Source organism: Lepidochelys kempii, chromosome 1 (assembly GCF_965140265.1).
Source record: "Lepidochelys kempii isolate rLepKem1 chromosome 1, rLepKem1.hap2, whole genome shotgun sequence".
Lineage (NCBI taxonomy): Eukaryota > Metazoa > Chordata > Testudines > Cheloniidae > Lepidochelys > Lepidochelys kempii.
In genome coordinates this window covers 136,967,069-136,980,833 of record NC_133256.1, presented here as the reverse complement: position 1 = coordinate 136,980,833, position 13,765 = coordinate 136,967,069, and the positions used below count along the sequence as shown (strand labels likewise).

The 13,765-nt window shown below is 39.5% G+C and overlaps 1 protein-coding gene across 4 annotated transcripts in view; it reads right to left on the bottom strand.

The window, feature by feature from the left end:
- Positions 1-13,765, bottom strand: part of SYAP1 (synapse associated protein 1) — a 44,006-nt gene that overhangs the window by 28,898 nt on the left and 1,343 nt on the right. For all 4 annotated transcript variants that reach the window (XR_012160276.1, XR_012160278.1, XM_073356008.1 and 1 more), the window contains exons 2-4: positions 9,981-10,099; positions 3,162-3,228; positions 574-647 (exon numbers count right to left, since the gene is read on the bottom strand). Coding sequence is in view for 2 of the 4 variants with exons in the window: in XM_073356008.1 (XP_073212109.1) it covers positions 574-647; positions 3,162-3,228; positions 9,981-10,099 (260 nt within the window). In the remaining 2 variants the exon portion in view is untranslated. The remainder of the gene's footprint in view (positions 1-573; positions 648-3,161; positions 3,229-9,980; positions 10,100-13,765) is intronic.

Genomic DNA, 13,765 nt, shown 5'->3' with positions numbered 1-13,765 from the left:
CTTTAAAAAGAGTAGGACGTTGAGACAGCAGCTGCGGCCAGCTCTCTGTCCTGAGCCCTGTTGTGCCTCCTCCCTGTTCTATATGGAGAATGGGTAAGCAGGGAGCAGGAGTCGGGGGGAGGGGGACACCCTGACATTAGTCCCCCTCTTACTCCCTCCCCTGCACAGCAAGCAGGAGGCTCCCGGGAGCAGCTCCAAGGCAGAGGGCAGGAGCAGCACATGGCAGTGGGGGGAGGGACAGCTGTACTGCCAGCATTTGATAGCCTTCTGGGTGGCTGCTGCACAGGTAACTGAGGGGAGCGGGGAGCTGATGGGGGGCTGCAGGTCCACCCTGGTTCCAAGCCCCCACCAGCTAGCTGCAACGGGCTGCTCTTCCTGCAAGCAGTGGACAAAGCAAGCGGCTGCCAAACAATGTTATAAGGGAGCATTGCACAACTTTAAATGAGCATGTTCCCCAATTGATCAGCAATGTAACAACGAAACAACGTTAACTGGGACGACTTTAAGTGAGGAATTACTGAATATGTTTTAATCAAAATAAAAGACAGCTTTAACAACAAACAAGAAACTTACTGCTGATAAGGCCAAGATTTGTTGTTGAATTGTTTCTTCTTCATTGCTATCTACCCAAGGAGGCACTGCTGCTTCTGTCATTAAAGAGGAAAAAATAATTCAAGTTTTATTATATTTAAATACAAAAATATTTATACTAAGACAGAGCAACACACAATGCCAGAAAGATAGCTGAGCCCCTGGAGTCCCTGTGTTGCTGTCACCCAGCTGAAAAATTAAACGGAAACAGGACATCTTTAAAACAAATTGTTTCAGAACTGTTTCAGAGTAACAGCCGTGTTAGTCTGTATTCGCAAAAAGAAAAGGAGTACTTGTGGCACCTTAGAGACTAACCAATTTATTTGAGCATGAGCTTTCGTGAGCTACAGCTCACTGCAAAAAGAAAAGGAGTACTTGTGGCACCTTAGAGACTAACCAATTTATTTGAGCATGAGCTTTCGTGAGCTTTTTTTCGTGAGCTTTTTTTTTTTTTTCGTGAGCTTTTTTGCTCACGAAAGCTCATGCTCAAATAAATTGGTTAGTCTCTAAGGTGCCACAAGTACTCCTTTTCTTTTTGCAGTGAGCTGTAGCTCACGAAAGCTCATGCTCAAATAAATTGGTTAGTCTCTAAGGTGCCACAAGTACTCCTTTTCTTTTTTCAGAACTGTGCTCACTTTAGTATATTAGTTTAATTTCTGGTTTTTTTACAACAGATCTCAAGGTATAGCGGATGAGTTATGGGAATGAGTCTGCTTATTAGAGCTGGTCAAAAAAAGAAAACAATTCAGCAAGAATTATTTTCAATCAACATTTTATTACTTCTTCAAAAATGTTCTAGGCCAGGACTACTGCTAATAGCTCGATCAATATAGCACTGTGGTGCATAATTGGCTGAACTGTACAACAGTCCTTTTGATAAAGAATGCTTTCTGTCAGTTTCCCACTGGAAAAAAGTATATTGTACAACCTATTCTCTGTTGAAAATAATTGATGCACAATTATATGACAATATACATTGTAAAATACATGTTATAAGATTAATTTGACAAAAATATTTTAGAAGAGATTTAAAAGATTATAGTTAAAATAGAAATGGTTATGGTTAGCATTCATGAATACAAATTGTGCTGATATACTTTAACAATAGCCCATATTTCTGTTTTTGGAATAATACATAAATGAATCGATTTCCAAATGCCCAACCTTCACTTTTTTTGGGCACCGGGGGGGGAGTGGGGGTGGGCAGGGGAAGGAATACAAAAAAATTAGATTCACCAAAATAAGAGGGTGTATTTTATAATGCTTAATGCTAATTTATAGATTTACTTTAAAATGTTCAGAGAAGTTCAAAGGGTAGTCCAAAAGCGAGTGTAAGTTTGGGGAGGATACACTGTACTACTCATACATAAAGTAAAGATTAAATCTCTAGGTGTGAATATAAATGCATACTTAACATAGTATCTAATAATATACATTAATAACGGCAAACAGTATGACAAACTTCAGCATGATCCATTTGAAACCATCAACGTATTCAAGGTTAAAAAGAGATCTATGTCAAAATGCAATACACTTTTCTATCCAGCCTAACCAATGACCTAACCAATGCAGGGACAAATTCTGCCTGTCTTATTCGCATAAGCAGACCCAGTGATCTCACTCTTTAATAGGCAGCAGGTTTAAAATAAACATAAGGAAGTAATTCATACAATGCACAATCAATCTGTTGAACTTGTTGCCATGGAACATTGTAAACACCAAAAGCATAACCATGTCCAAAAAGAATTACAGAAGTTCATGAAAGACTTAGCCAAGATGGTCAGGGATGCAACCCCATGCTCTGGGTGTCCTTGAATCTCTGACTGACAGAAACTGTGACTGGCCGACAAGGGATGGCTCACTCAATAATAACACTGTTCTTTTTATTCCCTCTGAAGCATCTGGTACTGACCACTATTAGAAAACAGGATACTGGGCTAGATGGACCACTACTCTAACCCGATATGGCCATTCTTATCTAACCATACATAGATGCATAACCCAAGAAGGATTTGGATCACAGATAATTTACAAACCTTAGAGAAAGCAATTTTCCCCAGAACAATAAGTAGAGCACATCCCACAGAGAAACTAATGAAATGCTAGAGTGGCACCCACACCGTATGTTATTCATTCCATCTAGTAACGTGTTTCAGGGCTAGTAGAGAGCTCAAGTGACAGGCAATCAGAATGCCTGCCTCCTCACAAAATATAACAACCTGAGGTTCAAAATAAGTCATAAGAGATCAATCCCATTGATTTTCAATTATTATAGTTAAATATGTTTGCTGAATTTAGTAGAAAATGCTGGATTAGCTGTATAGTTAACTTGTTTTAGCTAAGTTTCAACTAGTGATCCCTTATCTCTTCCCAAAAATGCACTTACTGAAATCCTGATATACAACTATTGTGCATTATACAAAATTTCCATGGGTCATCTTTTTTTGTCACAAGGATTAGGTTTAATCCTACTGAGACTGAGCTGATCTATGTAGCTTTCATCAAAATTTAGTGAAACGTGTTAGTTATCTTTAGTCAAAGACCTACATTTAATAATAAATATTCAATACCTGACTTTTTTGTGTGCTTTTCTTGAACAAATTTCTCTTGTTCCTTCTGAAAGTCTCCAATAATTGTCTATAAGAAAAGGTAAATTCACTTAAAGAATGAAAAGAAATGGAATATGTTACAGAGTTGTCTAATAACATTCAGAGAGTAAATAATTTGAAATACATTTCAACTTAACATGACATTTTAGTTATACTTGAGGCCTTACTCTTTTGCAAGTTAGCTAAGCGAGAAGACATCATACTAATTGTTCAGTCTCTTACCCCTTAACTGCACCCAAAACTCAGTTTTCTCTTTAAGAGCTGAAACTCGTGTGTATGGTCCTCCAAAGCGATATGCATATTTTACCAACTTTGAAAAATAAATTTCATGAAAGTGTACTGTGCACATGCAATATGTTATTTTCTTATCCACTTAAGTATACACAATGCATAGATTCCCTGAACATCTGCATATTTAAATAAAATATTTTAAAGTGCTTTAAAAAGTATTACCCATTCAAACACACCCGGATCATATTTTAAAAGAAGAGAGGGGAAATTAAATGCAGGGAATAAAAAAATCAAACACAATGTTGCAGTTAAGATTTTACAAGTCACCAAATTCAAAACGTACGGTTCCCAAAGCAAACACTAGAATTTGGCAGAGAAACTGTGCTTACCTAATAGAGTCATACTTCCACTCTGTGACATTTAATAATTTTCAGTAATCAAGGAATTATTCAATGTCCTGCATTAAATCTAGATTATCAAGAATTTACTGTATTGTAAATTAATGTTAAAACTGAAAAAAAACCCTGAGAAGTCTCATAGTAGAGCTAGGAGCATGATTCATGCTCTGTGAAATGAACCTTACTATGAAAGTCTTAAGGATTTCAATCTATTTAATTTAGTCAAGAGAAAGTTAAGAGGCAACTTGATCACAGTCTAAGTACCAACACAGAGAGAAGATATCCAACCCTAGCAGGCTGTTTAAGTCTACCAGACAAAGGCATAAAAAGTTCTAATGTCAGGAAGCTGAAGTCAGAAAAATATGAACTGCTAATAAGATGCAAATTTTAATATTCAGGTTCTTAACTAATGGAACATATTACCAAGGGATGAGGTAATTTTTCCATCATTTGGAGTCTTTAAATCATGCCTTTCTAAAAGATATGTTCTTGCTCGTTCACCAATATTTGGGCTTGATGCAGATACCAATGGTAGAAATTCTATGGGCTGTGTTATATAGATGGATCACAATGGACCCTTCTGGCCTTAAAATCTATTGGTTTATGAATCTATTAACACCAGTAAATACATAGTACTTCATATGCTCAGTGGGCAAAGTTCTGGATACTGAGAACTATAACTGGATTTCCTGGTTTTTCTGTGTAAAATTTCAGCCATAATTGGGAATTAATGTAATTGATTTAATGTAGCCTCACAAGAGAATGGCATATTAGGCCTAAGAAACCAGCTTCTGAAACCATCTATGGATAGATAATTTTCTAGGAAAGTTACAATCTACAAAGTTCTGATTCTCAACTCCCAGTGGCATTTAAAAGGCAGGTTGGATAGCTGTTTTCCCTCTTCCCAGTCAATTAAGTTCAAGATTACAGTCAGGTCCCCAGACAGTGATTCTCAGCTAAATTCCCCAAAAGGCCTCCATCCCTCAAAACACTCCAGCCTTGGGGCCAGAGTGAATCTTGCTGACTGTTTGAGGCGTGACTCAATCTTTAAATTAAGGAAGCAAGTAACTTTAGTTGTTTTTAATCTTGAAATGTGAATGCAAAGAAGTATAAGGAGCAGGGAGGGTTATCATAAAAGATGTATGATTTCATTTTTACTGGCAGAGAAGAGGTCAGGGAATTTCATCCTTTAGTCATAACATCTTCAAGTGGGGTAAGAAAGAAATCTAAGGTTTTAAAGGGAAGATTTTTTTTTTCAGTGTAATTGTTATCAATAAACCCACCATTAATTACACTGCTTCTTGACGCCATCTCCCCCCAAAATGAAGTAATTCACTATTGTATTTCTCAGTCTCTCTCTTCATTTGTATTTTTAGAGTTTTTTCCTCTTCCTCCATCATTCCTTTATTTCTGTAGAATCTGTGTTTTTACTGAGAGGGTTACACAAGTTCTTTCTGCATCTCTTACTCTCAGTTATCCAGGCCCTGCACCGTATCATACCTCCTTGTGGGCCAGAGTTGGATGCTGCTCTATTAGTGAATCCAGTGGAGAAGCAAGGCATCAGGCTACAATGCGAGACCTTTCTTGCCAACCCAAAACACCACACAGACCAAAGTATGCACTGCTTCAAATCATTCAGAGCAGTACCTTCCTCCTTTTGCTAGTCTCTCCATTTTCCCATTTGAATGCATCTTTTCCCTTTCTAACACCCTTCTTCTCTTACTGCCCACTCCCCAACCCCATACATGCCTGTGCCATTCTTATATATCCTGCTTTCCAGATGATACTTCCAAATACAGTACACATTTTTTTCCTTTTTATTTGAAAAAGTTTTATGACTTTAAGTTCATGAATAGTAAACTATGTCCCAGACAGTTCTCCTGACATACCCAAGGCCTAGCTTAATAGTTACTTTTGCATGCAGTTCTACAGTTACTGAAATTTCCTTCATGGTATCTATGGTATCATCACAAAAGAGTGAATCAATATGTCCAGCATCATAGTGACAACATATTTTTCAAAGGACAGAAACTCACAAGAAGCCATTGGCAGACTACAATTAAAATAAAAACATTTCACAAAATAATTATGGAAGTTGTGTAAGAACACAATCAAGCTTACAGGTACAGTACTGTAAGAAATGCAAGAAAATGGTAGTATTCTCATTTACACTATAACAATACGTTACACAAATAAAATGACAGAAGCACTGAAATAAACAAGAGATATGAATGGAAGTCTGTACTTCTCATGCCCAGAAGACAAGATACAGCAATAGAAAACATATTATAAAATTCTCATCATAGACAGTAATAAATAACGAAAAACTCTAGTTAAAAATTTCAGAACAACCCTTGCATACACAGATCAGAGGATAATTTAAAAGAAAATCCTAAATCATATAAATGTCAGAAAACAGACACAGATATTCATGCCACCTGAAGTTTATGATCACAGAAAGGCTTGAAAAACAGATAAGAGATTATGGTGTATATTTTCCTATGTTGTAATCAGAGTCTATTTTCTTTGTTTCCTTCCATTGTTTTCTCCACCCTCTTCTATAGTTCCTGTCCCTTTGTTACTCTGTTACTACAAAGAGTTCACCACATACACCCACTTATATGCAACCATTCACAAAACTCAGTCTCACTTACCCTTTTTCCCAGGATTTGAAAAGTTTACCAGATGAATAATAATATAGGTTGGGCTGGTATCACAGCCTATTATTAAGGCTGCCCAATACTGTTTCAGTTGCTTATAATGTTGCCAAAATGTAGTCGTTCAGACTGTAATTTTCATGATGGGTGTCTATCCCAGATTCAATTTTTGTGGAAAATTTCAACCGATATGGTCTAGCCATTTCCAACAATAAGGCTAAGGAAAAATATATTGTTGTGCCCTTGTTAAAAAATTCTGACAACCTTTTCTTTGAAAAGTTCTAGGGTCTTCGTGCTTTGGAACAGGGACTTAAAATTGGGCATTGGGTGGCCGTTGTGTCAGGGATGTACCTTTCGCCATCCGTCCGAAAAGCTACTCAAATTTGGCCAACTTATAAACCTCTGAAAAATCTTAGTTTGCACATGCTCAAAAGAGATTTACATTATAGCTTCTTAATTCCCCAAAGATTCTATCTGCACTGAGCTGGACTTTTCCTGAAATTGCAGCTCTGAGCTGCTAAGGACCATGCCAGATCCAGGAACCTGAACTGAAAACAAGAAGTCCGTTTGTTCTGTGCTCTCAATGATACACACACATACATATACACACACACTGCCTAAGTAGTGTGGAGGAGGAAGCAGCCCAATTCAAATGCAGAGGGGACAAGAACCAGACATCCAGAGAAGGAAAAGGGAACAGATTGAGACAAGGAGTCTGGGGAAGCAGAGGGAAGACAGAAACTGAGATTGGGGGCAGTTGAAAGGAAGGATGAGGGGAGACAGCTCTGATGCAAAGCTGGGATGCAAGTGGAGAACTAGAATTGGCTGGACAAAGACAGGTACAAGGAGCTGGGACACAGACTGGATGAGAAGCCCAGGGAGGGAGATTGTAGCTGGGAGACAACTAGAGGGCGGGTTATGGGAGAAAGATTGGATGATGAGCTGGTAGGGGGTTGGAACTGGTTGGGCTAGGATACTGGCGACAAGGAGCCAGGAGGATGAGGCTAGGACTTGTTGGGCAAGAAGATTGGAATGAGAAACCTGAGGAGCAGAGACTGGGATTGGCTAGGTGAGGAGACTGGGATAGGGATGAAATGTCAAGGGTGGAGAAAAGACAGGACTGGAACACAAACAGGATGGAGGTGATGCGACAGTAGGTATCAGGGCTGCGGGAATGGGCAGAAGAGTGTGCCTCCTGAACCTGGAGCAGAACCCAAGATTTGAGTCTCACCATTCCCTCTGGAGACAGCAAATATCTATAAAACCCACTAGAAAAGTGTCCCATCCCATTCCCTTGTAATGCACAGAGAACAACACCTACTATTGCTATCAGCTACTCTGTTAGCTCAAATGGAAGAGGTCTATGTGGTGGATCTAGAGCAGGGGTTGGCAACCTTTCCGAAGTGGCGTGCTGAGTCTTCATTTATTCACTTTAATTTAAGGTTTCGCGTGCCAGTAATACATTTTTAACATTTTTCAGAAGGTCTCTCTCTCTATAAGTCTATAGATTATATAACTAAACTATTGTTGTATGTAAAGTAAACAAGGTTTTCAAAATGTTTAAGAAGTTTCATTTAAAATTAAATTAAAATGTTGATCTTACGCCGCTGGCCTGCTCAGCTGGCTGCCAGCCTGGGGTTCCGTTCACCTAAGTCGGCAGCAGGCTGAGCGGGGCCTGTGGCCAGGACCCTGGCTGGCAAGGGGCTGGCGGCCAGAAACCCAGACCGGCAGCAGGCTGAGCAGGACTGGCAGCCGGGACCCCAGACTGGCAGGGCGCTGAGCGGCTCAGCCCGCTGCCACTCAGCCCGCTGCCAGTCTGGGATCCCGGCCCTGCCCACATAGAGTGGGTACCTACCTTCTCCCTGGTTCTAGCCTATTCTCTTCCTCTCTCTCTGCACTGAGCTGAGGGTGGGATTGCACTGAGCACAGAGCTGGGGTGTAGGGTCTGGCCAGGAGCTAGAATGAGGGAGGGGGGCTCAGGGTTGGGGGTGGAGTGCTTACCTGGGCAGCTCCCATTTGGTGCAAGGGGTGCAGATGGGAATGTGGGGTGGTGGTGCAGGAGCTCCCGTTTGGTGCTCAGGGTGGGGGTGGGAATGTGGGTGGTGCAAGAGTCAGGACATGGGGTGTGTGAGGAGGGTGCAGGAGTCAGGGAAAGGGGTGTGGGGGGGCTGGGTATGCGTGGGGGTGCTGGAGTTAGGGCTGGGGTCATGGGGGGTGCAGGAGTCAGGGCAGAGGGCTGGGGTGTGTATGAGGGGGGGTGCAGGGGTCAGGGCAGAGGGCTGGGAGGGTATGTGGGGAGGTGCAGGGGTCAGGGCAGAGGCAGCAGGGAGGGGCAGGAACTCAGTATGCTGGGGGAAGAGGTGGGGGAGGAGGGAGCTTGTCTGCTTTGCAGCAGCAGCTGCCAGGACCAAGCTTCTTCACCCTGCGGGGGTGAGGGGGGGGGGGGAGGAGAGGGGAAGAAGAGCAGGCCGGGGCAGGCAGGAGTTTTAACGGCACGCTGCTGCCTGCCAGGGTCTTGGCCTGGGTTCGGCAGCAGGCTGAGCGGGGCCAGTGGCTGGGACTCGGCAGGTAGCTGCGTGCCATTAAAAATTGGCTCGTGTGCCATCTTTGGCAAGCGTGCCATAGGTTGCTGAGCCCGATCTAGAGGTTCCAACCCTGCTGGTGAACCATTAGATGGCAATATGATGCCACAGGATGGAATCTGTTTTTCAGTTTACTTTTTTAAAATAAAAATAAACTAGCTATATTAAAAGAATATTAAGATTGCAAAGTCCAGCACTCAAGAGTTAAGAAATGTCAGAATTAAAGTTGCTTGTGTGCAGTAAATAAAACCTAGGGCCACACACTGAACAATGAGGAGAAAACAAAAGATTGAGTAGCTGCTTATTAAGTGAGCATCACCCAATAATGTAACAGTGTTTTGTAATACTTATATAAATTAACCGGTCATGTTTATATTGTAATGCTTTGATAGTTAATACATAAATAAAAAATATTAAAACAATCTTACAGTTAAGATTGCTATAGTGATAACATTTTTGTGAGAGAGATTTTCATTAATAGCGTTCCTTGAAATGCCCATTCTGTATAAACACTTCAGTCAGATAAAACAAATTTTGTTTAGCTATTTATTCAAGAAATATATGAAATCAGCCCTAAAAATCTGCAATTTTAAAAACCAGTTTTGGGGGTTTGTCTAAGGCAGACCATTTTGCAGGCCCAGACACTCTATACAGATGCTTAGAATCATAGAATATCAGAGTTGGAAGGGACCTCAGGAGGTCATCTAGTCCAACCCCCTGCTCAAAGCAGGACCAATCCCCAATTTTTGGCCCAGATCCCTAAATGGCCCCCTCAAGGATTGAACTCACAACCCTGGGTTTAACAGGCCAATGCTCAAACCACTGAGCTATCCCTCTGATGAACAGTATTTGAAATAAAGCAGATACTAGGAGTACATTACAGATCAGTTTCACATAATGCAGAAAAAATACCTTATCAATGATGGTATCAATTTTCCCTTCTTCTACAGACTTCTTTATATTTTGTGCTGTTTCAGCAACCGATTCAGATATCTTTTTTGTAGCAGCAGTCGCAAAATTGAAGAGATAATCTTTCACAAATGAAGAGATTAGAGTTGTAAATATTTTGTTATATCGAATTCTTTAGTTATATTTTCTTCTTTGCTTGTACATTTTTAGACACCTAATCTGAAAGTCATGTTTATAACAAAAGTTCTAAAACAGAATTGCTTAAACTGGCTTCTTAGTACTCTAGAAGGCCTTTTTGCAGGTGAACTATATATTTCTATCCTTTTTTAAATTCTTCTCCCTTAGGGATGGAACTGTATGTTTGGCCAAAACTTTTTTTTTTTTAAAACTGATAAGCTATTACACATCTGAAGCTCTTTTTCATTTAATGAGACATTCATCTTGTTCTTTGGGCTTCTAGACACTACCACAATTTAAATAATATTCAGACAAACCATGAAGAAGCCACTAGCCTTTAAACGTGTGACAAACAACAACTTAATATCGAGGTATCTTGAAATGATGTGGGATTAGTTTATTTTTTCAGATACTATGTGTATGGTACCATGTAAATATCTAGAGACATAGATTTAGTAGGTGTAAAGTTTTCTGTAGTCTTCCTAGTGATTCAGTATATCTGATGCCAATAAATTGGTACAATTTAACACTGATAATACTCAGATTTTATGCAGAAGTCATTTTAAATCTAAGTTAAGTGGTGCATATCAAAAGAGGAATAATTGAGAATATGATTTAGAATCCAGGGGACATCAGAAGAGAGGAGTGAAACATTTCAATCATTCCAGGAAGGTCAAGCTGAAACTTTAAAAACTGTTGACTTTCAGAAACAACTGGCACTTCAGGTATTGCCACTCTTTCTGCCAAAAAGAATACCTAAGCTTTTTTTCCTTTCTAGAACTTCAGGTCTACAAGTCAATCTGAATTTCATGAATATTAACTTAATACTTTTTTTTTAAAAAGCTATAACTTTTATCCTCACTATCATATACAAAACAGTGGGTTGTTCTTCTTAACTTTTTGTGTCAGGGTAAACAGAACAGGAAGAGTGAGCTGGAATCGGAAACAGATGATACTGACTAACCCAGATGTTTGGCTCGACCACACATAAATTGCTAAAAGTTTTTAGGAATACTGTGAAACAGATCCTTGCCCTTTTTTGCTGGTGAAAACCACCAAAGACCGATGTCTGCTACTAATGGACATCATCAACTCCTTCTGAGAAATGACACTGCTAATGCTCCTGAAATATTCAATAGTCCATCCAATCTTTAAAAAAACACACTCAATGAAGATGACTTCTCCAAACACTTTCCTATGTCTAACCTCTATTCCTAAGAAAAGCCACCGAGAAAACAGCGACAACAAAGCTCTAGCACATGGTATCTGTTACCCTGGATGATTTACAATTAGGATTCAAACTGTGATGTGTACAGGAACAAAATGGGACTTTCCTCATGACAATGGATGTAAAAATAAACTCATGTGACAGTTGTTAATCATGTCATTTATGCATCCCAGGAAGGATGCTTAGATACCATGGCTATCAATGCAGTATAAGAGCCTAATTAGATAGGACATACGATTGCTATCTATTTAACATTATTGAACCTCTCCACAAGTTATGACGTAATCTATCAAAATGTACTACTGATCCACCACTTACATATGTAGCAACATCAAACAGGTGTCAACGCCTAGTGATAATCAACTAAAATTCATTTTGGCCAAGACAAATAATTCTAGTCAGAATTTATACACCAGAATTAGCTGGGTCACCGACCTCCCCTTTCCATCAAAGGCAACTGCCCCTCCAACTGTCAAAGTAGTACAAAACCTCAAGTTTTTTATAATAGCTGAGAAGGCCACACAGAATCAGATGAAAAATGTCTTTTATTCCACTTTCAGATTACTATGCAACATTGCTCTCAATGATCTGGTTTGCTCTCATTGAATTATTATATTCACTAAATCTGGGTCTAACGGTGGCAGCAGTAGAGAGGCTACAGCTCTTTTAGAAAATGTGATAATTCATTTCTGCAATAGGACAGGCCATCACAAGAACATCAGCCCATATTTGTCCTTCCACTGGCTACCAATTTTCTTCCATTGAAAATTCAAAGCCACCTATGCTTTAGGACCCAGCTATATCAGAACAACCAATCAAGACATCTACACTACTCTAGCACAATGCAGTTCACAAAGCCCACAGCAAAACATGAAATTTAGGAACAAATCATTCTTGTTAAATGGGGGTTGGCTGCAGAAATGGGTTCTGAAAGAGAGCAGACGAATTCCAAAGTTTCAGAGGATACTGTAAACCCTGCTCTTTGATAATGCTTCCCCACCACAACCAAGTTAATGGGGAATAGAGCCTTCTGTGTTTTATCCATTCAGAGTGTACAGGAAAGCAAACCTCCCAAATGTTATCTGATTATAGCTTTACTTATTCAGAGGAGACATCAATAAAATAAAATGCCATAGTTTGGTGTACTATACAAAACTTTTCATGCAAAAATTTTATTGCACTTCATAAACTACACTATATTATTTTCTATGCACACATCACTTCTCCCACCAACTGACACGAATACAACAGGTGTTTAAAGGAACACTATCAATCTAGCCACGCCTCTGTCTGATGAAAACAGCTTACTTAAAGCTCACTATAACTGAAAGATTAGCGAGAATACTTGAAAAAAATATTTTCAGTTTATTTTTACTTCAGAGAGCAGTTCATATAGTCAGTCTCTCATAGGAACAGTGGAAATAACCACACTGAAAAAGTAGAGAAATGTGCCACTGGAACTTTGGGGTAAGGTTCGTATCCAAAACTACTTTTTTTAAAAAAATTTGTGCCATGATTTCAAATTTTGTGGTGTCCCTTGAACAGTGCACAGTGACATTACAGAATTGTTAAGAACACCTCCATCCCATACATTCTATTGTTATTGTTTTGATAACTAAATTATTGACATCAGAAACACAGAAACTTGGAGCTGAGACAATAGAATGACACCTAATTTTCAGCTTCTAACTTTATTTGCATGAATGTCTCTTGAAAGTCCTGGTTAGGGTGAAAGAGATACAGAAGAGGTCCAAATTTGTAAAATGCAGAACAATACATGTCAACTGGGTACATATCATAAACCTATGCCACAATTATATCACAGAATGTAATTCATATATGATTTGCAAAGCCTAGGCAAGTGAAAGAGATGACTAGAGTCTCTCGAGAGGTAAAGCCTGAGGATTGAAGAGCTTTAGCCCTGTCTTCACTTGGGCAGGTGGGGAATGGGGAGATATTTTTAATTAAGTCAGCTAAGACGACCTGAAACACCACTCAGCAGCTAACATAGACAATGTGACACCTTTAAAATTGTTTGCTGGTGATATTGTAAACCATGCTCCTTCCTTAAACAATTATCAAACAGTGTCTACATTAGATGTTATGGTGTCTTGACTAGGAAAAAGATGTTTTTTCACCGGAGTTAACACAGAGAAGGCACTTCAACTGAACTGAAACCCCACTTAATGCCAATGTAGACACAATTTAACAGCTTTAGCTGATTTTAGCAGGTCAAGTTATAGGTCCCATTTACGCTATAACTTGACCTGCTAAAATCAAGTTAAAGGTATTAAACTGGGCCTACTTGGTGTTGAGTGGTTTTCAACAGCTACATTACCTGGATTTTAAAAAAGGGCACCTTTTCCTATAGTCTAACTAGAGC